A 25,473-nucleotide genomic window follows, 5' to 3' on the forward strand; every position below is an offset into this window, starting at 1 on the left:
TCCCTGTTAAGGTGCTGTTAGAGACATCGCATCCTGTGAAGATGCACTTGGTGGAAGATTTTTGGCCCCACTTACTTGTCTCAGATACCGTGGATGGCATTGCTATTGCCCTATCTGTCTTAGGAAAAGTGCTTCGGTTAGGGTTGAGGTTTGGAAAACTCAAATAGCCCATTCTGTTGTGCATGTGGTATCTGTTACATGAGTTGTCAAACACGGATTTGGGAGGTTTTACCTTGTGTGGATGGCTGTAACACAGAAATTTTGAAATAAAAATGCCCCAAATAGCAATAAACCTGTGAATATTGAGGCAGGAGTTACAGATACATAATGGCAGAGGCTACTGCTGCCTCACAGTTTGGACCTTTTGCTGTAGTGCTGCGCTGTTGCTGTTGTTTTTGGATGCTTTAGTTGCAAATTAAACTAGTCTTTTATTATGGAGTGTGTCTAGTGTGTGTAAAAGCTTACCAGAAATATTTTATTTCCAAATCCAAATAATATTTCTGATGTTGTGTTGAACAACTGTGTCTAAAAGGGGTACCTTGAAGTACAAATTCTCTGTTAAGGGATGGAAGATGACAAATTAATCCTCATACAGCCGGATTGCGGGGAAAGGCTGTCACTTGCTATCAGTGTTACCAAGTCAGCTTTTATAGATTTATTTTCATTAGGAAACGTTAATCAGTCTAATGGGAAGTAAATAAAGTCTCTGTCCTATTCTGCTGACAGCTATTTTAGGAAGAGGCAATATTCACTCTTGCACTAAATACGGCCTGGAGGCTTCTTCAGTTTGGGAGTGGGAGGCTGGGGCAGTGGGGACTCAAGTGCGGGGCAGAGCTGGGGAGCAGGTCCTCTGGCTCGTGGAATTCCTCTGATTTCAGTAAGGCGCAGCTGTGACCTTTTGGAGAGCGCTCGGCATCTGAAGCGATGTGACGTGCTGCTCTGGTAGCTCATTAGTTAGGCTAGTCAGAGGCGGGCTGATGACTCGTTCATTAGGCTAGTCAAAGGTGGGCTGGATCAGCCTGCTAAAACTGACATGCTCCTCCGTGCTGCAGCAATACTGGGACCCGAATCCTTTTGGTTGTGAGGTCCAGGTATTTGCATTTCACTTTTATTTCTCCTTCTTAAAAAAAAAGGGGAGGGGGGATGATGTAAGTTTTGCCCTTAGTACTACGGCTCATCCGGGAGCAACAACCCCTCAGCCTCCCTTCGTTTTAAGAACTCCCTTGGCGTATAAACGAACATAAAATTAACGCTTCAGTGTAACGCTCCAACGTCAATCAAGCACGGCAGAACCCGGCGGCCGGAGCCGGATGCCGGGGGCGGTGCCGGCTCCCCCCCGCGGCCGCCAGGGGGCGCCGCAGCCGCGGGACCCCCCCGGGCCGATCCCGGCGGCGGGCCGTGAAACGCGCCCTCCTCCCTCAGCGGGGAGGTGGAGGCTGAAGGCTCTTCCCGAGTGCTGCTCCGCCTCCTCCTCGCCGCCGGCCCCTTTGCTCCCGCCGAAGGGCCGGGTGGCGGCCGGCTTCCTCCGGGCGGAGGACTCGGGGCTGTTAGCTTCGTAGCGTCTCGTGAGCTGGCCGGTGGGACTCGCCAGCAGCCTGGCTGTGTGCGCTGCCCTGGGCTTTATGGCACGGAGGTTACCTGAAGCGGTTAGAGGCCTGGGGCTCGCCTCCCTGCCTGGAGAAGGCAGCGGGCGTGAGGAAGCTTGGCCTTGTCGGCCGAGGCCTTGCTCTGTCACCGGCTTCCTTCCTGACGCTGGTGGGCAGTATTTCTAGACTTGGTTCTTGCTTTTGAATTTGAATATCACTGGCATTTAAGCTGTTAGTGTTCAAAAGTTCCAAATTTCAATTTCTCTTCATTCCGTGTGGGAGAAATATGTTTTTCAGATGCCTTGTGTGCTACCTATTTAAAAAAAAAATAATAAACAGAACAGCCCATGCCCTTTCATGGCAGTAGGACTTTAGGTCCAAATGCGGTGGAACAGCCCTTTCCAAGATGTTTCGCTTGCTGGAGCATGTGCCTCTCTGGTTTGCTGTCTGTCTTTCCAGGAACAACATGCCATAGCTGAGCACAGAAGCGGTAATTCTCTACTTGAGTAAATTCTTTGCTTGAATGCCACCGTGCGGTATTCTTTCTTTTCCTGTTTTGTATTGCTTGGGGAAGATACAGCAGATTTTTAATAGGTGTTAATATACCTTATAAACTGTCTTTAGAGAATTTTCTTCAGAGCTTTGTACAACTGAATTAGAAAATCCAAAGAATTTAGTAATGAGAGTCAGTAGAAAAAAAGATAAATACATAAATCTGATATGGCTTGTCTTGCAAAGTCTGTTTCTGCATACATTTTGTTCTGAACTTGATGTTATTTTAGTATGAGACTTCGCCCTGACTCGTGCCTGACTTTAACTCTTATTGTGCCATTAATAAATGGGAAGATTTAGTTTGTGCAGTTCTGGAAACAAGAATTTCACTCCATCAGTGGTTTTGTAGTGGCTGTTTTTGTGTACACAGACTATCTCCCCAGACGTACTGATTTCCATTTAACCTCTCAGACCCGTAACCATAGATGGCATGTTCTCCACCAGTTCTGATGTCGTAAATCAGACTGCACATTGTTATGGGAGGCTCCCATGTTAGTTGGTAGGAGGAAATTATTCAGCATCTGAAATCAATATCATATAGAAAGGCTTAAATGAGCTCTGTGAATTACGTACTGCCTGGAGAAACAGCAAGAGTATGAAGAAGTCCTCATCCTGGGACGCAGTTAGCATCAGCAGGACTGGGCGGGAAAATGGCAGGCATTTGTGCAAGCAATGTAACACACTATACCGCAGCGCCTTTTCCTTGGATTTAATTTTGTGAAGGATTAACTGAAATTCACACTTTATACGTTACAGTTCAAGATTTTTTTCTGTTGTCCCTGGGGACTTAAAAGGTCTCTCCTGTATGCAGTTTCCCTCATGCTTGGCAGTTGTTTGTATGTTACAGCCATGCTGTTTGTTGGGACTCGTGTGTGTCCTTTGCCTGGTTGCCACTTTTCATGAAAACTGCAGGGACTTTGCAGGCTTTGGGGCTTTGAGACTTGTACTGCTTCATCAGATTTCTTCAAATCTGCACCCAAATTCAAATGCAAGTGGAGGAAAGAAGAAAAGGAGGTCTTCCAATGACATATCTGCATCCGTTTTTCTCATTCTTGGAATTAAATGATGAGATGAGGAGGTGTAATCCATGGTATGGCATTTAAGAAGTGCTGTAATTTGCACAGAGGAGTTGAATGATGGTAGTGCTTATAAAAGTTCCAGGGAGGTTTAGTTTTTAGCTGTGGTGTGTCATTCACTAGGTTACTTGTAGAAAACAGTAGTCTCTGCAGAACTTTCCATGTGACTTACAAATCTTATAGGATTAGTTTTATGGCACATTCTTTAAGTCTTAATTTGAATTGTGTGTGGTAAGGCAGACGACCTAGAAGACGATGGTGATGCAGAGCTACTGACATGATGGAGTAGGCAACAGCTGTTAGATTTTTCCGAAGAGTACAATAAATGAAAGACCTAGTTCATCATGTGCAAATTCCTCACTAAACGGAAACAAGAATGTTGATACATTTCATCAAAATGTGAAAGAATAAGATTTCCAGTACTGAAGATTCAGAATTGGTCCAGTAGGTTCATATCCTTGAATGCAAACTTGAAGACAAATCCTGGGGCAGGAAGCATGATAGTTGTTTGGCGGTCAATTGCTTTTTATTGGTGATAGACCTGAGGGTGAGAGGCATAAGCAGTCTGTTTTATAGGATCATGTAAGTTGTGTTTGAGAGATAGAATGTTATAAACACATTCATGGAATGTCTTGAAAGCAATTAGGAATTGTTTTCCATTAACACCAGAAACTGAAGTAAAAACAAATTCTAGAAGAGTGAGAAAGTTTGAAAATTCCTTATTTTTTAAAACATCTGCCTTTTCTACAGCTGGTATTGTAAACTTGGAGATTTTGTTTCTGGATGTGTTCTGCCTCATCTGCTTATGCGTTCAGTACCATGAATAAAATGTGATTTTTGTTATTGTTCCACTGTATTAATTTGTCCTCCATCAAATGTTAAAAATTGCTGTTGAACATGTATGTGGCAGTAATGTCTGTATTGCACCCGTAGATTAAATTTTAGTTTTGTGTGCCAATGTGGACATAGGCACTAATCTGAAGGACTGTGATTGTTCTTTCTCCAGAGGTGGAAGTTGTGTTCAGTTTTGTAAGCATATCTGACATGAGAGTATCTGCTCTCATTTTTTTGTTAAGCATCGAGTACCATTTCCAATCTATAGCAATAAACTACCCCTTTTTTAAAATGCAGGATGTAGACATAAGCCTCTCTGAATACATGGCATTTTTTGATATCATGTGGAAACATGCTTTCTATTTTTTAGATTTTAAATTCTACTCTATTCCTGCTTTGTCATTTTACAGTCTGCATTACACATTTGTGCTGCTGCTGTGTTTAGTACCTTGGGAAAATATCACTGCTGCTAAACTGTCTTGTATTTTGCAGAGCCTTACTCTCAATAAGGAAAAAAAAGAAAACCAGAATAGAAATAAGTCAGATGTCCTGTCAGGTTGACAGAGGTTGAATTACGGAAAAACATCCCCCTGCTAAATTTTGTCATGCTGCAGTTCCTGGTGGGGCTGGTGACAGAAACTGAAAAGAGCAGTGACAATTTCTGTAATTCTTTTTGAGCTAAGTGACCTGAACAGCAAACTGATTGCATAGCAAGTAACATGGTAACAGCACGGCTGCTAACAGGGCTCAATTGTGGGGGATGTATCCAAATACAACGATTAAAAAAAAAAAATAATACTGCTTAGTAATATCTGTTAGCTAGATGATTCTTTAGCTCTGCTTTTGCAGCAGCTAATGATGCTGTAATGGAGGGTGCAGGAGCTGACCACAAGGTCAGATAAGGGCCAAAAAGGGCTTCAGCAGAGCGTGAGCTCCTTAAAATGCCAGTTTAAATTTTTTTCATTACAGCGACAACCTTTGTTTTATTTCTAAGAGGCCAATCTAAACTGTGGCTCATTTGCTGTGTTTTGGGGGATAGTCTGCCTTGCTAGCAAGTCTTTGTTGCTCTTCTTACTGTGATACTCTTTATTATGGTACGATCACTAAATCTGATTTTTTCTTCTTAAATTTTTATTGACAAATCTCAAAATGTGTTAACACCTCATGTGCTGCCTTACTGTATGTGTTCTGTACAGCTTGTCCAACAAGCTCTCAAATACAGAGGGCAGTGAGAAATGTCTAAAGCTTGTTTTCTTTAATTATCCTTAATATGTTGTCCCTTGGTCATTGGTTTTAACTGTCCTTTGTGGATTTAACTTTAAATTTGTTAGCACAAAATGACTTTGACGGCTTACTATTGCTGAATGAAAGAATAAGAGCTAACATGCAAGGTGTTTTGTCTCAAGGCAGATGCAAGGGAAGATGCCCCCTGCTCCTTGCTATAAAACTGACTGTGAGAACACCACCAGCCTGCTCAGAGCATCACCAGAGCATTTTGGAACACCTGGAGACAAAACCTGTGCTCAGGGTAGAAAGTAGAGGCCATCAGAACAAAGGCGGGAGGCAATACCAAGCCTTGGGAGTCTTGTGAGAAAATCTGACTTCACCTTGAGAAGCAGCCGTGGTGTGTACTGTTCTCTTGGTGCATCGTGCCGTGCTATTTCCAGCCATCCCTTGAGGTTCCAGAGAATAATTGTTGCTCTTATATTGTTATTTCTGGCATACAGCATAGTGAAGGTCTTTCATCTGAGTTGTCAAACAGAAGGCTCTGTCAAAATGCTGATACTACATTTATATCTCTTAGTTTCTATAACTTTTGTCTGTTCCTGGGTGTGTTTGCAGTGTATTTAGTAACATTTATTAAGGAGAATAGCTTGCTTTTTCTTCTTGTAATAAAGGGATGCTTTTGTTTGAGCTATCAAACATTTAAGACTGGTGTAATAAACATAATCCTTTTGTAATGTTCTCCGTTGTGTAACAAACACATTTTAAACATCAAAGTTTATTATTAGCATAGGTTGCTCTTCAAAAGCGATTTCTGAAATGCATTGCAAATCGTTGCCTTTCAACTAATCTGTATGCATATGCAAATCCTATTGAAACTGTTTGCTTCTCTGGGATTAGCACTTGTGTATTCAGAGTTTAAAAGCCTGCATGAATGTATGGGGGTGGTGTGTGTAGTAAACCAGAATAAGTGTTGGCATTAGTCTTCCAAATTTCTATGCCAGAAAACATCCAGCACTACTATCGAGTTTAAAATACATGCTTTTTCCTCATTCTTTATAAACTGGAGAATCCTTAAACTAATTGTGTATAATTTAACTTTGAAATTGAAATTTGATCTGATGAGGTTGCTTGCAGAGGTAAGTCCCTGGTGTTGCAGAAGGAGACTTGTGCCTGTTAAAGGTGGAACTCTTACCTCTTCCCACTTAGAAAAAAAGCATTTGCACCAATCTTGTACTGTGATTGTCATCAACAGTACGTGCACAGTGAATTTTATCTGTAAGCTACTTGTTTTATTTCAGTTTTTAGAGAAGATGGGATTGGCCCATTTTTTGACCAGTCTTAAACAGCGAGTTGCTTAATGGACAACTTGATTTACTGTCAGTCACTAAGACTGCTGGTGGATGGTCAGGCCTGGCAGGTCGGGGTGTTTTGAGATGCTTGTTAAGGGATATAAACCTTAGCTGGATGCAGTATTGGGCTAGGATAGCTGTTGGCATCTGGGCATCCCAAATACTTTGCTAAGGATATAAATATCCCTTGAACATATGGAAGCTTGTTGTTCTGTTCATGTGGTTGCTTTAATGATGCCTAGTTCTTGGGGCAGTGCAATCCTTAATGTGTATTTTGTAAATCAATGTTGTTCACTTGTATCAAGCTCTTTTCTTTCTTTTCCGTAGTTATTTGAGTTGTGTATGCATGTGTGCCCAAAGCAGCATGGCCAGACTCTGTCCACTGTAGGATCTAGTTAGGATTTTGTGGAAAACGGGAGAATACAGCATAGTATTATATTGTACAACTCAGAAGTAAGTCTGTAGAATATAGAACTACTTTGTGAATAGCCTCTCCACATATTTTGGTATTTCGCTAATTTTGTCTTTCCAGAGGTAACAATCTTCCTGTGATCCATGTAGACTTGTTTTAGCAATGCATGCTCCATTTTGGTTTTAGTATTAATCTGGAAAGTTATTTGGCAGGTGGATGGGACCATGTGGGCTGCCTCTGTGTTAAACAAATTATCCTGACTATTAAGTGCGACTGCTGGGCACAGAGGCTCAGTTAGTTTTATTAAGGGATCGCAGAAAGTGGGGACTCTGGCAAACTTGTTTGGTGTCAACTTGCTGCTCCCTGTGTGTGCCCTTGGTTAATGAAACATTTTGAGAGTTTTTGGGTTAAAATACCCGTGCTGTGTTTTCTTGGCTGTTACTGCCTGCCTTGACACTGACAGCTAGTTCATGTAATGGGCTTGTCCTTTTCTTGCCAGCGCCTGTGCTTGTAGTACTGCAAATGTCAGGTCAATAAGCTAGCTTCCGCCAGTATTAGATTTAAACACGTGGAGGCTATGTAAGGAAGAAATGATTTGAATTGCAAGTGTGGTACAAAAATTTTGCTATGAAGAGCTTTTTCTTGCTCATTTGAACTGCCTAGTTTCTGAGATTTGATTGGGGAGATGGGGTAGGGCAAGAAATGGTTTCTTGATGGGGACCCTGGCAGTCAGCATATCTGACTTCACTTCATTACCTGCTGATAATAGGTAACTAATGTGATGTAGCCAAGCTGTGCGCTTTGGCCCTCAATTTGCTGTTGTTTGGTTTTGACTTTTTTTTTCTTTTGGCTCTTGATTTATAGCCCTTGAATGAAAGTTTCCCATAACTTCCAAAACTTTGAATTAACTTTTTAAGAAATCTTACACAGATAGAAAAAGAAGGCAGATTTTTTGAGCATGTTTCAGTCATCTGTATCAAGTGCTCTGTTCTGCTTGGTAGCAAACACTGCATTCACTCAGGAACCTCTGCAGAGAAGTGGAGAATCTTGACCAGCTGCTCAGTGCCAATGCCAGTACACATGTGTTTTGCAGTTGTTACTCAGCTGGCATCATTGCTTAACCAAAAGTCCTTGCATTGTCCAAATTATTTACCATCTTCTCACTGGGATTAATTTCTTTTGCATCTTACGTGTACATGCAGCATTGAAGCCTTAATTTCCAGTAGAGCTTCTTTGGAGAAAGACTGTCATCTTTGTCCTTATGATGTCCGGGTGAGATCCAGCAATGCCTGATGAAGGGACGGTGCTGCTGTGGCCATGGGCACAGGATGGAGCTGGCAGCACCTGCTGCCACAGCACTCCTGCGTGGGCAGGAGTTGTCCTGCCTTCTGGGGAAGCCAGTGTGGTCCCTTTGCAGTGGGATTAAAATCAACAATTAATGTAACTAGGCATGAAGCAGATGTGGTAGGAAAATGGAAATTTGCTTTTATGTGGTGGTGACACACTTGCGATTTGTTTGTAAATTGTTTGTGAAACAAACATCGTTTATCTTGGATTTTAAAAGTAGTATCGAGGACTCGTTCTCAGTCAAGGGATCCTCTACTTTCCTTGGAAGAAAGTAAAGCAGTGTGCTCCTGTCAGCCAGGGTTTGCGGGGTTGATATCAACTGCAGAGAAAGCAATGCCTCACTCGGAGCATGAATGCTGGTCAATCACCTGGGGGAGCTTTAATTCAGAAGAAGAATTAATACAAAGCTGGTATAAGACTAAAAAGCTAGTAGTTTTGTTAATAAATGTATGGATGCATATTCTTTTCAGTTTCAGTATAATAAACCCCAAGATTTCTAAGCACACAAGATCCTGTTGCGTTAGGTACCTTCTGGAGTGTCTCACCACATGCATGCCCTTTGAAAAGGCTGAAGATGGTTTTCAGAGTCACAAAAACAATTTTAAATTTAGAGCTTGAAGAAAAACAAACGTTTGCCTATCTGCACTTAATGAAGGAACATTATTGGCAGATGCTGAAGAAATATTTTTCCATAGAAAATTGGATTTTGTGCATAAAACTTGTTAATGTTAATAAAGACAGGTCATTACTGGTTTCAAGTCATATATGCAAAATCCAAGAGATGTAGTGTGCTAGTGGTGCTTCTGTTGGTGATACTTTTGTATAAAAAATATTGTGAGGAGTAAATCAGCTTCAGTTTAGCATATATACAATTGACTTGCTCTCATCATTTATGCCTCTTCTGATGGCTGATACAGTTGCTTGTGTCTTAGGCATCATAATTTACAGTCTTGTGGAAAGGTATGTTTAGATTTAAGCTGTGCAATAGTGTAACTAATGAGAAATAGAGGAAATTTATAGCACTTGATGATTGATTGGATAAGTACCTAGACATTAATTGAAATCTGAGGACTCCCAGCTGTCTTTCAGTTAAAAAAAAAAAAAAAAGTCTTTTTGGACAAGCAAAACTATTGCTTTGTATTATTTTGGAAGTACTTTTCATGTTTATGGAAAACATGGTTTCAATGAAGAGGTGGGAAGTTGGTAGGGTTTTTTGTAATTTGCCAGTGCTTGGGTAACTAGTGTATGTCCCCTAATCAGCTGCAGGAACTGATTAATTTGTACCTATAGTGGTATCACTTAGCTCTTATTTTACAATCTCAGTGTGACTTCAGTTGTCTTCCCCAGGATCGTGCATTTTGGCCCCAATTCAGTACAGAAACTTGGCTGTAGTCAGCAGTTTCTGCTTATCTTCTACCTATCTTCCCTGTCCCTGTTTAGCAAAGAGGCACTCAGGCCTAACTGTTGTGTGACAAATTATCTGGATAAATACTTTACATTAATCTCTCCATTAATAATGCTGTTGAACCGGTCATCTCTAAAGAGATTGCACAGCTTTCTTCTGTGCTGTCATTCTATAAATGTACCATTCTTGCTGAAGCTTAGTCTTGTGAAAATGTCTAAATTTTCCCATTAAGTGCTTAAAAAGTAATAAAACTAAAGCCATTAGCCTTCACTCGTCAGATCTGTATCAAGAGAAATATTCTTCAGTGCAATAAATCTGATCAAATGTTCGACATTTATATCATTTGAATTCATTCTCTGGAAATGGACCTTTGAAGGTAAATTGCATTAAGTAGGGCAGTTTAAATTTTTAATACAATCTTATTGTAACTGTTAGCAAATGATTAAAGTGCAAAGGGGGGGCTTATATGTTTTGTGAGATTTATGTTAAATGCTATATGATGCTTCTACTCTGGTGGGTAGCTGCTTTTATGACAGCTGAACGTGCATAAAACCCACAAAAGCAAATAAAGAATTTAGCCTTTAGTAATAGAGTAGATGACTTTATATCTGCTATTGAATTTGTGGAGATAGTTTTTGGAATGGGATTTATTTCACCTGCAAGTGAAGCAGCAGTCTTGCTAACAATAAGCTTAAGTGGTTTTCTGATGGGAATTAGCATGTCTGAGAGGTGGATTCTGATGGCTCAGTGGACAATGAGTGGTGATGTGTTTGTGTGTCTTTTGGATGTTGCTGTAGTGTTGCTTTTGCTTTGCACAGTGTATGTGTTCTTACAATGTAACTCAGTTTTATAGATTGTCACCTTTGGGTGCAGCTGCATCGGTATGGTAATGGTGAAGTTTGAGTGTCTTAAAAGTACCTCAAATGCTTTTATTTTGAAAAATTCTGCTAGGGAGAGGTAGCAACTATGTGGTGTGTATCTAGTGCTCGAAAGCCATCAAACTGGTTTTGTCCACAGATGCAGCACACCTTGAAGACAGAGCTGCTGATGTTTGAGGCAGACAGTCAGGAGGCTGGAAGTACTCTCCGTGAGACACGATACCTGACTTCTTTTTGTTTTCTCTGAGGAGAATATTCACATCTTGAGGAATAATATCCATATTTTAAGTGAGAGAAGTAATATTTGTTCAAATTGTATAGTGAACGTGACGTTTTTGATGTATCCCAGGAGTCAGGTTAAAAGGGACAGAGGTGTCGGGGACAGAGGTGTGGTCCTCTGGACCTCTGATATGCCCAGGTACTTCTAATCAAAGCATAGATGACTCCTTTATGTGTAAATCATCTGCTTTGTAGTATTTGGGCCTGCCATATGACTACATCTACCAGATGTGCCAGGAGGACAGGGGAAGACAGAAATGGCTTGCCATTAATTTTAATCCATCACTACAGAACTGAAGTGTGCCTTCAATTTTATGGTTTTATTAATCAAGCTGCAGTTTGGAGCAATATCATCATGCTTGCATCACACAGTGACAGGGGAAGTGTGATGGTTGGAAAACGGGATAAAAATAACAACTTAGGAGACAGAATGCTGGGTTTGATTAAACATGCATTACAACTATGTGTTCTCTGCCTATGTGAAGTTTGATATTAAAAACATGGAAACAAAAGAGAACCAACTTCTTAATGGCAGAGCCACTTCTATGGATTATTTCAAATAGATAGTAGCTGAAAATGAATTTTGAAGAGTGTTACAGAATTGCTATAGAATACCAGTGAAAGTCATGAATATTTGTTGGTTAAGTAGTTAATACCTAGATGTAACAGGGCATAAGTGAGGCTGGACATTTAAATGCTAAATAAAACCTGGTAGTTTTCCACAAGAACAATTAACTATTAGCAGAGCGTCAGAAAGATGGACAGTGTAGCTTGTGCTTGGAGTGCCCTTAAACTGCATTCTGGTTTTTAACCTGTCTTCCAGCCACATCATGCTTGTCTTGCAACTTCAGAGATTAGCATCTGTCTGCTTTCTGCCAGTTCAGGCTGGAAGGAGGGTTTATGTCGAAAGTTCATGGACTATCCTGAGATGGAGCAAAGCCGTAGATTGGGTCACCCACGCTTGTGGTGGTCGTTGACTCTACACCATGCTTTTCATCCTCCGTGAAGGGGGTGCTAAACCCTGCCCTTACAGCATCCAAACTTGTCTTGCTTACAAACAAGCTTGTTTTAGGGCTGCTGCAATACTCCAGAACTTGAAGATATATAATACTCTGCCACACTGGACACATGGCCCTTGTTTTGGGACCAGGTGTGCTGTGTATGCACGTAGTTCTGTGATCTCAATGTACAGTGGCATCTCTGGATTCAGAGACTTCGGGTTGTTATGAAACAATTCTAAGTTATTTTACCAGTTTAAAAAAATAATCATTCTTTATTCTAATGAAAGGCCTGGGTTTTGGGTAACAATGTAAACTTTTTCTTCACAGGTGAATTAATAGAACTATCTGAATGAGGCACAAGTTAAGTTGAATTTGATTTAGTAAATGTGAATGTATTTGTTTCTTTCTATAAGGATGGATACGTCTGAGTTGCACTAATGTAACCAGAAGCTTTCTATCATTGTATCCTTGTCTGTATGCTAGTTTTGGATGTGCCTAAATCTTTAGAAAGTAGAAATGTTGTCTATGAAAACAGTAATTTGATAGTGTGCCCCACAAAATAGGCTTTCCATGAAGCTACTTCAAAATGTAAATACGAAATTGCTTGCAAGCTGGTAAAATTCTTAAGCATAGTATTGTTGTATGTTACTGAATTCTATGCTTTGACATGATTAATAAATAACTCTATGTTTTGACATAGAATTCAGTAACATACAACAATACTATGCTTAAGAATTTCATTCTTAAAGGATTATTAAAACCCCAATTATTTTATTTATGGGCATTTTATGAAACACATCAATTTGACATCATTGTATTTGAATGTGCTGTTTTCTGTTTGTTTGGGGTTTGTCCCCCCCCGTCATCCCCCCCCATTTCAACATTTTTTAACCATTGTATTTAAAGTTATACCTTTGTGTGGGAAATAACAGGATTTATGACTTGATTCCATCATAATGGAAAGATCAGCAGAGCTTCATGATTTACTGGTTAGGTAAATGCATGTGCAAAAGTCTTTACCTGTGTGTCTGACACAGTGTTTGCCTTACAAATCCTCAAGCCATATGCTTCTACTTGCAACACAGTTCGATTAGTGAAGAAAACATAGGTTTATTTTTAAAATTTCTTTAGATACCAGATGCTTTCCAGATTGTCTAGTGGATTTATTGACATATTTGCTTACCTAATCTTGGGAGACAGTGATTTGCATCAAAGTTGGGAATATGTGATATGTAGTGTTAATCATAGTTACCTGCAGAGGAAAAAATAATATATTGACATTGATTAGAGATATTTAACACTGAGTCTTATTTATAACTTACTTATAAATGTATTTTTGTATTGGTATAAGTTATTATTTCTGAGAGCCAGAGCTGAAACATGTACTTTAATGAAAGCATCACAAAAAAAGGAAGGTACCAGTAAGGTGTGGTTTTAAATTTATTTTAAGACAAATGTAAAATCTTTTAGAAACGTTAATACTGAACTAGCCCATTGTAGCTGAATTTGATTAACTGTGATGATCGTGAAACAGTATTTTTCAGTATAAAATTTGTGTGTGCATACATATATTGCCTATTTACTTGTATTATGAAATAGCCTAATAGTTCTTGGAAACTATCTGTATCTGAGGAGTTATAAAATTGTTTTAGTAGGGTGAAAGTATTGTGCATTTCAGTAATAAGATGCAACTTCAACTCTTTTGAGGAGCCTGTGTAGTAAGATAATAAAATTACAATATAATCTAATAAAGCTACCAACTTTTCTTTGTAAGGTACATTATGTTCAGTGTATACATTTCTTCTGTTGGTTGACTACAGCCAGGGTGAGCTTGAGCTTGCTTTGAAGAGCCTGCTCTGCTATGAGTAGACTTGCTGCTGGGCAGTGTATTAGCCCATCGTTCCCAGAAGAATATAAATGGGTATATCAAACAATTGTGTATAGCTTAAAGTTTTAACCATCCCATGTTAGAGAAGGTGAAGACTAATGCAGATAAGTGAAGTATATAGTGTTACTTACCCTGCTTTTTTCATGTTTCACAGAAGCTATATTTCTAGCTTCATAGCTGTCTACTTGGCTGTCCTGGCAATTTTTTTCATTCCAAAATTAACATGAGTAGCCTTGACTTTGTTCCATCCTGAAGGTAACTGTTTATTACAGTCGGCATTTAAATCCCTCAAGTATTAGGAGCAATCACACAATAGCTTCATTTCCAGCAAATTAACAGCCCTACAAGGTAATGGAGACATAAATGAAGATAAATTTGTTTTAATATCATGAGGTAAAGGGAATTCAGGTAAAAATTGGATCCTATGTTAAAATTCGTCTTCATTTTTTGGGAGCAACTTCGAAGCTCTCACTGGATTAATCTTAAATAAACTTTTGTGTACAGTATAGCTTTATATTGAAATGGTTACCATGAGGAAGACAACAATGTGTTAATCGGAGAAGGCAGTCTTCTCTATCAGTGAATAGTATTCATTCACAGCTAGTGAAGGATTTTGCTTATTAGAAACTTACTTGTGACAACAGACACAAATCAACACTTCTGAAAGATTAATTTATTTTCATAATTTTACCTGCCTAGTGTAGAAGTGATAGCTTCTTTCCAAATTAGAAAACTAAGTGGGTTTATTTAGCATTACCAAGTTAACACATCTTTTAAAGGTTTTGGAAAGCAGTATCCAGTGTTACTGTGATTTCAGAAGTAATACAGAAATTCAGTATTTGACAATGAGAGAAGTGAAGGGAAACAGTGAATTACTGAGTCTCCAGAAATAAAGCTCTGGAAGCTCAGAGCCTTTGACATTTCTTCCATGTCCTGAGAATATAGGTACAAGCTGCATGGAGAAATGACGCTGTCATTGACAGCAGTACCTGTTTGGGAAGGGAAGGCAGGAATATTTGCTGCTTGTCTTTCCATGGTGTGAAATCGTGGTGGAGGTGCCTTTGGTCTTAGCCGACTATTTTGACAGTACATTACCTTTTGACTTGCCAGCTGAAATTGTTGCATTTGCTTTGGCATTGGCATTGTTTAATATCATGTCTCCTGTAGATTATCTTTATTGAAATGCCTGTTTTAATTTTTTGACTCTTTTGAGCCTGCAAAAGCGGGTAGTTTCACATAGCAGAAATAGGATAATAGCACTTCAAATATATGCAGTGGTTTAAACATCTACCTGCTTACCTTGTTCTCACTGGGGAAGAGGCACGTCTCATGTGAAATACCTTGCTTTCTTGGTAACCAGAAGGCTGTGTTTAGACATCTTTCTTTCTAGATTGCGCATAGGTGCTTGAGAAGTACAGGGAAATAATACAAGAGTGAAAGCTATCTGGTTTATATGACTACCCAGCACTTCTAAGTAAAGTGTGTTTTAGTCAAGTAGTAGAAATGCAGGTATTATGTATGTATGTAATCAAATTGTTCTAAGAGGAAAAGATTTGTCAACTGAGCACTTTGTCCTGTAAAACTTCCTAATGCTTTGGTGCCTTGCACTATAGGTTTTATTGGTTGGTTTTGTTTTTTGTCACATAGCTTGACTCTTTTCTTGCTGTGTGGAGTAAGAGGTAAGTACCTGCACACTTCGTTTTCCCACCCTTGTTGTCGTGCTGTAAAGTGAAATAGAGGTTATCCTGGCAAGTACCACCATAGTCTGTTAGAACATTTGGTGGATTCGTGTTCAGTGCAGAATAATAACTCATCTTTATGGGTATGGCTGTACAGCACACTGTTTCTACAGGGAAAAATAGCTTAAGAAATTTCTGGCTGTATGTTGTCCTTTAGCTGTGCTTATGCTGGCTGATTGTTGGATCATGGCTTAAACTGGCTTACTGAAAAGACCTGAGTCAAAAAGTTCTTAAGCTGATTTTCCTGCTAGAAGCGGCATCTCATACAACTATATACTACTTTGTGGACTGGTTTTGTGCATTTACTTGCCTCAGCTTTATATATGACGTGCTTGCACACAAGAATACCATGTTAAATTGACTGCTGATAACGTTACATGGAACAGATTAATCATTGTTGGAGAGAACTGAAACAGGTTAAGAATTCTGAGGATGAGACTTTTTTTTATATACTGACATTAAAGGAGAGGTCCCGTGGCAGAGATGTCCCCTTCAGCAGTACAGGGAGGTGTATGTTAGTCACAGTACAGAGCAGTACTGTGATTACACTGCTGTGCTGTGGGCGGACACCTGAATCTTCTCTTGCCCTCGAACAGTGAGTCAGTCTACAAATCCAGCAAGAAGTTCCCCTTAACACATTTGTGATTTATTTTTTTTTTAGGTTTTTTTTTTAAGTCTGTAGTTGTTGAAAATGTTGAATTTGTATTGGCAACATGTTTAGGATGCATGCAAGTAGGTAGTGGCTTTTCCCACCCCCTAGAAAGTAGCTTGAGAAATTGCTACATCCAAGCCCAAATACTATAGGAGTCCAGTACTTGTTTCTGTGTTACAGCTGGCACATGGTATGCCACCTCTCCTTTTTAAAGGGAGAAGTATAGAAGTTGTTTAGCCTAAAAAATGGATTGAATTTAAAATAACAGGCACAATGGCCTTCATAGTGGATACTTACATTAATGTTTCCCATTCAAAAGCATTTGTGGTTAGTGCTTGCTCTTGTAGTTATTACTGCTTTACCTGTAATATGTAGTCGTGGAATAAATTTATTTTTATTGAACACTTATTGTAAACATGGAATATTAAGCTAAAAGGCAGCTACCATAAAAATGTAAGCTGCTATATATCTTAAACTTCCCACGGTGCGTTTTCCTTAGGCAGGGCCTTTCACATGAAACAAACGGTCATCAGCAGGGCTTGTGGGCCCTTGTGGGAACAAACTATTTTTGTTCATCTGATAAACCACGATTTTGTTGATGTATCAGTTATACTAGTTATGCTTCTTCCACTTCCCCTGTCCTGCTCGCTACCAAGTTCTGTTGAGGTTACTGGGTTTTTTTAGGAACCAGGACTTATGCAGGAATTAGTTAAGGTATATCTAATGGTATTTGTGCCCTGATGTTCATATTGTTGGCTGGAGATGCTAGCTGGGATACTTTCTGCTGTATCAGTTTCTCTGTTCTGTAGGAATTACAGTAATATAAGTATGGTGACTGCTACTGATACTGTAAAATACTCTTTAAAAGCAAGGCTTAGTCCACAGAAGTGTTAGTTTATCAACAAGAATGAGGCAGTGACAATAAGTTTGAAGTGTTGAACATGGAGAAGAGTGTGTTCTCTCCTGCGCGTCATTCAGACCAGCTGGCAGGGGCCCTTTAGCTGCTGTATGCACAGACACTGAGCGCTGGGATGTGCCCGAATAACTGCAACCTCAGGGTGATGCATCTTCTGACAAAACCAGGTAGCCAGCTGGGGAGAGAGCAAGTGATGAGCACATCGGCTCCAGAAGGCACACTAGCAGTGCAGGGTCCAGCTGGATGATGGAGTTGCCTGTTGTCCTCACGCTTGGTGTCTGAAAATGGAGGGTGACAAATTCTGTGATGTTTCTGAAGCTGTCTCCCTTCCTTGCAATTTTAAGCACTAAGCAAGTATTTTGACCTTGTGCTCGTGTAAAAGTCAGTTTTCACAATTTATATAATTTAAACAGGGAATCGGATTTCTTAAGTAAGCCTCATGATGAAATGTTAATTTTCTCACACTTAAAAATATCACTGTGGCCTTTGACTCTACAGTGAGAGCATCCACTTGTCAAAGATGCAGTACAGTGCATATATTGCTTAGCCTTCGTTGTAAGTCATCCTCTTATCAAGCATCTTGTTTAGCCCCAGTTGTGGTAAGGGTAATATTCTGTGCTTTTTGTAGACAGAGATCTCTTGATAGCCTGTAAAAGCATCAAATCAGTAACTGTCATGAATGTTACTCCAACCTACAAGTTTGCAAAAAGAATTAAAATTTGTCATAGAATTTCAAAAAGCCAGCATTAATTTTCAGAGATCTGGCTCTTCATGTTAGCAAGAGCATTAGGGTTTCATTTAAAACTAATTCTTCACCTTTTACAGATCGCTAATGAGTGATGTGAATTGAACAGAGACTTGCTGCAAAGATACAATGTTGTTTGTCATTCAAAGTGATCTGTGAGTTTGGAGGGAAGCGTTGTTTTGAGATGAAAGGTAATCTTTGTGTAAACCTTCAGGGTTTTGTTTCTTTTTTTTTCACAGCAGTTAAAATAGGTATTCATGAGTGTTTGTCCCTTCTGTTGTTTTTCAGTCAGCCATGAGCATTCCAACTTTAGCTGAAAGCTATTTTCTGTCAATAAATGGAAGAAAATTTACTGCATGATTCTTGCATTCCCATCTTTTGCACAAAGTGGCAAGTTTTAACTGAACCCAGTGTTTACTCATACTTGGACACACAGTGGAGATAAATGGTCTTACACATGTTTTTATGAGAAACCAATTTTGATTTAAATTAGTGGTAGTTCAAGAAGACTGTTTGCATCTCTTAAATACACAATACTCCTGTACCGGTGATAACTGAGAAGAGAAATATTACCAGATGTTACAGGTGTTGTGTGCCTGGAGTCTTCCCTTTTATTATTTCAAGTCTTCCTTGGTAAAAAACAGCGTAAAGGGCACAGCAGTAACACTATTCACTGCCTTTTGGGAAAGAAAGCAGTGGTCAGATTGTTGATACCTCTGGACGTTTTCTAGGACCCGTCTTAAAACCAGGGAAAGATCAAGTCTCGGGCTGGACAAGACTTCCCTAAACGCATCGTGCAATGCGCGGAGGTACCTTTGTGTTTTCAGTTTTAAGAGGTGTGGAACTCAATGAGACAGTCTTACCTTGTGTCTTGAACTTCTTGTAAGGAGTATTTTCCCCCCAGGTCTCTGCCTTTCTTGTCCTTATACTTGAATGAAGCTGTGCTAATGAGATTTTAGAGACCCAGCTGCCCCCGCCAAAGCAGCCTCACACTGCACAAGAAGTTGACATGTGAACAGCCCTTTGAACCAAGGAAATACAACTCTGTCAGAGCAGTTACTCTGGCAACAGTATTTCTAATGGTGATTAGCTCCGAAATGGAGCACAAAGAGGAGTCGGTTCATTATGGAGGCGCAGCTCTGGGTTTCGGGGAAAGGAGATGACCTGCTGTTCCTCCCGTGAGTGAATTTAGTCCTCTGATAGTCAGCCCCACGCCGTGGAGAGCAGAATAGGAGGGCTTTGTTTGGGGAAAATTAGTGTATGGGTAACTTTTTTCTATGTGCAAATGGAAACTGTGGTGGTTTGCAATGCAGATCTGCCGAGCTGGAGTGCAGAAACCTTGCTCTACAGCTCAGAGACTGCTAGACCACTGAGCTTTCCTGCTTAGTGGTACAGTCCTTCCAATAAACGATCCGGTGAGAAGTTAGTAGGGGCTGCTTACGAATGAGTGGTTTGACTAACAAAAAGTAGCGTTTAAGATGAAAGTGGCAGGGGGTGGGAAGGTTAATTTTGTTTTGGTGAGCTAGGTCAGGCATGGCAGAAGAGGTATTCAAGTCAAGAGCTTTCTCTCCAAACTTGGACATTTTATTCATCTTGCAGACTAGGAATTTCACATGCTTTTAATTAACAAGGCCTTAGAGCAAAATGCAGCTTCTAGTCATTCTGGCTTGTGAAATTAAGTTTAAATGTATAATAAATAAGCATCAGTTTTCCCCAAAGACCAAATATTTGCTACATACCAATTTTCCTGGTTTACAACTCTAAATATCCTTGGCATATCCCTGTTTATTTGCAGAAGAGTTCTTGACTTTGCAAATAAATTTTATTTAGCTTTTCATACTACAGATAGATGGCTTACAATAAAAAGCTCTCTGAAATTGATGGCTTAATTGAGTATATAAAAGTAAAGGGAATGCAACTGATTTTTAAAAATAGTTGAAATGCTTGTCCCTATTTTGATCATTTTTTTATATCTGCCACATAGATTAAGTCAGTACTCATCTGTTTTAGAAACATATCTTATCAAGTATATTTACATTAAATTCAGAAGCACTGAATCATCTTTGGGATGAGAGCGAACCTGAAAGCTCTGGGGCAAAAATATTTCTGCTTTCTTGCATTCTCTACTCGCTTTATAGAACAGTGTTTGTTTTAATTGTATAGCGTCCTCTGGACTGACATTTCAGTTACAGGCTCTTCAGTATTAATCTGAAGATTGTGACTCTGAGTAGCCTTTTAAATTGGTTAATGAAGTACACTAGTTGGCTTTCATTAGCAGCAAAAAGATGTTTACGTACAGCCACAGCTTACATCAGGCATTCCTGGAGAGCAATATTCATTGCTGTTACATTTTTCAGTAGAGGTCTCACCCAGTCCTTCAGCTGCCTAAGCTGTTGTGGTGGTGGTACTGCCTTTTAGGGAGGAAAAAAACAAAAAAACAAACAAACAAAAAAAACCACAAACCAAAACAAAAACCCCATTTGTGCTTTTGGATATATTTTGATATACTCTGACAAAGTTGCTCATAAATCCAGTGTGAACTTGTATATAGTTGTAGTTGTGGAAACAAAATATGTTGGTTTAAGGATTTTTTTCCTACCACCGCTAAGCAGCTAATGAGTGATCACTTTGAGTCCTAACAAAGATGTAGTAACAGAAATGGGGTTTGGGCTGAACACGCAATATAGCATGGCTGTTCTCTGGATCTGGTGTTAGTTATAATTATGGTGTATTTCTCTCTTGCTACACAACCATTTAACTGTGGGTTTTTTTCCTCCCTAAGTACTGTGTCTGAAGATGTCAGCAGCAGGAGTTAGCAGATCTGTGGGGTTTTCAGTGCCAGCCATTTTAAGTTTTGTGTATTTCAGGGCTTTCTTCTCTGGAATAGAAGATATAGAAAATGGGAATTTGCAGCAGCACTGCTGAGGAGATATGTGCTGAACCCCTTTTATTGACTTCTGATGGGCAAGATTTAGGTTTCATCTCTTCTCTCAAGGTAGCTTTAGAAAGAGCACAGTAGGTCTTTTGACAGTCCAGCGATTGCCCCACAGATGATCAGTCACGTCTTTCATATGTTGCAAACTTTGAAGGGTCAGGGTACTCCTTTAGGTACTTCTGAAGCTCATATCACCATCATATCCAAGGGCAAGTAGCCCTGAGCACTTGAATATTGAATGCAATCTAATTATGGAGTGACGGCTACATGACTGCAATGAAAGAAGCAAAAACTGTTTGGTGTCTCAAAGGAGAGCAGGTTGCCTAATGAAGAGAGGGGAGAGGCAGGAGGAATCGTGCTCTGGCAGGGGATATTAGACTTGTTGCCGAAATGGAGGAGGAATTGGGAAGGTTTGGCAGCTCAGAAGGGGATTTCCATTAGGGGGCACATCATTTTTCTAATGGAGAGAAGAGCTAAGAAATTTGAGGCTGAGAATGGTCTATTCTAGAATTTGTAGCACAATTTTAAGTAGGTAACATTAGATCTGCTGCAATTTTACCATTTTTACAGAGCACAGGATAAATTACTCTTTGTGCTGCTCTGGGTAAGGTTTAGTTTCCAGCTGCTTTGTGGTTTACTCTTCACATTTCTGGAGTAACAATTTGTGCTTTTTTTGGTTTTAAAAATTTATTTGTTTTTTTAGTGTCTGCTTTTGTAGTACTTTGCTGGCGTTCAGGTTGTGCGTTTGAGTAGGTGAGTTCAGACTGTCGTGGTTTTTTTTTCCTTGTGCCTTCCTAGAGTGATAATTTGGCAAGACCGCATTATGTATGTTAGTGTGTTGCTATAGACACGCCTATATTCAGATTGAAGAAAAGAGGTAAATATTTTTCTTGACTAATTACCTCTCCCATGTGAGAGTGGAAGCTTTTGCTGAGAAGGTAGTTTTCATTCATGTGTGGTTTTAATTCCATTTTGGTCTTAATTTAGGTCTCACCACATATGATGAAGACAAATCCGTGTGCGTATATTAAAATCTGACCTTCGGTTTGCTCTCTGCATTCACTAATGTGTTTTAAAATATTTTAATATATGGCTTTCTAGGCTCCAGATCAATAAACCAATGGGTCTGAAATGACGGAGTGCTACGATATTCCTCTGTAATTTAAACATGATTAGCTGATGAAGGTTATGATCAATATGCCAGGGGAAGATAAATTAATTGATATCATCCTTTCAGGATGATAAGAGGCCTATTGGAGGTGGGATGTAACTAATGAAGCTGCTGCTTCATATATATAAGCCATTTTTTATACAATGTATTCTCACTAAATCATGGTTATGCCATCATTCATTTACATGAAAAACATACGCCACAGACCAGTTTGTTATTAAAATTGCATTCATTTGAGAAGAAATTGTATGCTTACACTGCTAAATAATATCTCTGCCTGTGTTGTAACATATTGAGGAAAAATAATCTTGGAATTTAGATAATTATCTTTTTATATTTTCTGAACAAGACAGGTTGAATGCTGTTAGTTTAATTACAGCAAGTTTCTGTGTGACTTTTTCAGTAGATGCCAGTAATTGTTGCCGGTCTGCTTCACTGACTGGTTTTGGTAGAGGCCATGCAAGTGACTACAGACTCCTTTGCACAAGTTTCATGAAGTGCTTTGCTTCATGAAGATTACTGCATGCAAGGAAGCTAGATTTATTTACTAGTATTTTTGATTAGCCACTACACTAGTCTCTGTTTCTGAAGACTGAAATTTTGATTACTTTTTAGTTTGTGACCCAAAAGGTAGGCAACAAATGTAGTGTAAAGGATTTTGGTTTTAAGTATTTATGACCTAAAAAGACCTCTTTCCAAAGGCCTTAGCTGAAAAGTAGAATGAACTGAAATTCCAGTGTATCACAGAACAAATTTCTGAAATAGTTTGACTTTTTGAAATTGAAAAATTATGGGAGAGGTGTGGAAGTTGCTGCATTTCAGATCAGCTCTGTTCCCATTTTTTATTATGAGTCTGCTAAGTTGTATATAGAGATGTTAATGACTCTGATCCCTGTATTTGTTTGATAAATGCTGCTTTACTTTACATGTTGAAGAAAACTTCTTAATAAATTGCAAAATAAATTTGGCATTTTTCCAACTGTGCTAGTGCTGCTAGGTAATAAAAGCTAAAATTAGAAATCATGGTACAGCTTCTTTCCATAATGAATTTGAATGGAATGTGATGTGTGGCACCACTAATCCAGGTATTCTATGTCAGGGATCCTTAGCAGTTTTATTATTCTGATTATTGTTTGTTTCAAACACTTCAAACATGTGGTTTCCAAAACTGATTGTCCTGATGCAGTGGCTGGTAATTAAGAAAAGTCCCCCCTATTCCTCAGCAGCAGAGAGTACACGCTGCCTTGTACATAGCACTGAGATGCACTTGAACTGGATTGTTAGTCAAGTGTTGCTCATACTTATCTTCTATCTGCAAGAACATCCCAAAGAAGAACGGAAAATGTGTACTACCATAAGCTTTGTTAGTATGCTATTATAAGCATGTAGTGGACTTGTAGCATTGCTGGTATTGCTTTTTGTAACTTGTACACCTGCCTTTTCCCCTTGTGCTTGGATGTTACTGGTTCTGTGGTGTTCACCTGGTGGAGTGAGAGTTCTGGGGCAATTTTATCCCTGTGGAGAACAGAGCTGGAGTCTCATATGGAGTGTAGTGGGGAAAACCAGCATCTGTCATCTTAATTGGATTATTACAGTCAATTTTTGGAGCAGGCTTTGGCAATGGAAAACTCTGTTTTGTGTATTGTGCGTTCCGTGTATTTTTGACATACCGTATTTTCCAGCATGTACTATAGCTTACCTGCCTGTATGTTTTGTTTTTCTTTAGTTGCTCAGAAGATTGTTGCAACAAGGAAGAAACAGCAGCTCTCAATTGGACCCTGCAAATCTCTCCCAAACTCTCCAAGCCACTCATCTGTGTGTTCTGCCCAGGTTTCTGCTGTACATATCAGCCAGGTACAGACTATAATGAGTGCTTGCTTGAAAAAGGAACCGATAGGTTGCTTTTCTTCTAATATATTTAATGTCAGTGCTCTTTTTGCTGCTTGATAGGTAGTTGGCATTTTTTTGAAACGTATCAGTGATCTGTAGTTTAAAGCAATGGGGATTTTTTGTTTGTGGTTTTTTTTTTAATTGGCTTGACTTTGTTTCAAGAAACTGCTGCAGTAAAATAGTTTGGCTTTAAAGCCATCTTTGATCATACTGATTTATGCCGAGCATCCTGCTGTTCCGAGTAGACCAATTGTTACGATAGTGGGATTTGCTGTACTGTGTTTTAAAATTACCTCACTATGTTTTTGGTTATTGTTCTCATTCAGAGCAATAATAGCTGGTGTCTCTCAGTGGTTAACGTGCTAGAATTTTACATTTGTGGGCACTGTGTGCAGTTGTAATTGCCTGTCTCAGTTGTGCTCAATTGTAATGATTCCCCTTTAATGACACAGTGATACATGTTGCTATTGACCTGTAGATACTATGTGTAAAAACAAAATGCTACCTTAATGTGTGGCAGCAAAGTCCGGTGGCCTTGATGGTATTTTTGGAAACACACAGTTAATACCAAAATTTTCTAACTTGCACAGTTTTTACCCACATGCATTAATATGCTCTCCTGTATTTCCCTTGTCATACCCTTCCTCAGTATCTTTGTTTTCTAGTGTTAAGTGGTAATCTCTGTGTACATTCACACTTAGGATGTATATAAGCTCTACCATTCAGATCCAAGACCTTTGCAGCCAGGCAGATTGCATTCCCACTGTGCTCTCTCACTCTTGGCAGATGGATGTATAGGGCCATCATTTTGACCCTTACAGTCTGTGGCCAAAGCTGTGGCCTGGTTTCCTGATTGCCACTATAGCAGTTTGAAATGCCTGATAACCACCAGCTCTCCTGGCCTGTTCTTCATTCTAAACTCAGTAATATGCCAATAATGTCTCCTAAGATGACGTTGCAGTCTTGAGCCACCCGTGTGAGGTTTTGTTTTATCTGTGGACCTTTGTCCCACACTGAGAGTGTCTGCTTTTTGGCAAAAAGCAGTATAGTGAAGAAGTGTTCTATCTTTGAGGAAAAGGTTTTGTTGTCCCCATCCCCCCCCTTTAAGTTGACATGTTACTGTCTTCTGAAAACACTCTGTTTAGATTTATACCACAGGATGAAGGCTCTGCTTCTTCTGTGGTCATAGTGACTGGTCTCCTTCTGTGCCCTAGTGGAAACTTCCACCACTGGGTTAACTCTAAAGATGCAGATGCCAGTTTGGTCTTAGAGTTCTTTGCTGTGAGATGTTCTGCCTTGAGCTGAGTCCAGATACCGACCTGAGATTGTGACTCTCACTTCTGTGGATTACGCAAAAGAAAATGCTGAAGTTCAGACCCCCCTTTCTAAAGCAGGTGCTAAGGTGCATGACTCTTCTGAAGAACCCTGGCACCTTTTGGTGAAGTACAAGTTCCTCATATGGAAGAGGTTCTCCCCTTTCTTGTCGTATGTCACATTGACCAAGTTTTTTCAGTCACTCTCTGACCAGTTTGTTGCCACAAGCACTTGGAACTAACTCTCTATGTGAAATGCTTTTCTTCCAAACAATTTC

At 39.6% G+C, this 25,473-nt stretch overlaps 1 protein-coding gene across 9 annotated transcripts in view; it reads left to right on the forward strand.

Annotated features, from left to right (window-relative positions):
- The window catches only part of AGAP1 (ArfGAP with GTPase domain, ankyrin repeat and PH domain 1), a 395,049-nt gene that overhangs the window by 163,599 nt on the left and 205,977 nt on the right, over positions 1-25,473 (forward strand). For all 9 annotated transcript variants that reach the window (XM_075027850.1, XM_075027851.1, XM_075027852.1 and 6 more), the window contains one exon: positions 23,719-23,846. In XM_075027850.1, coding sequence (XP_074883951.1) covers positions 23,719-23,846 — 128 coding nt within the window. The remainder of the gene's footprint in view (positions 1-23,718; positions 23,847-25,473) is intronic.

This window comes from Buteo buteo, chromosome 5 (genome assembly GCF_964188355.1).
Source record: "Buteo buteo chromosome 5, bButBut1.hap1.1, whole genome shotgun sequence".
Classification (NCBI taxonomy): domain Eukaryota; kingdom Metazoa; phylum Chordata; class Aves; order Accipitriformes; family Accipitridae; genus Buteo; species Buteo buteo.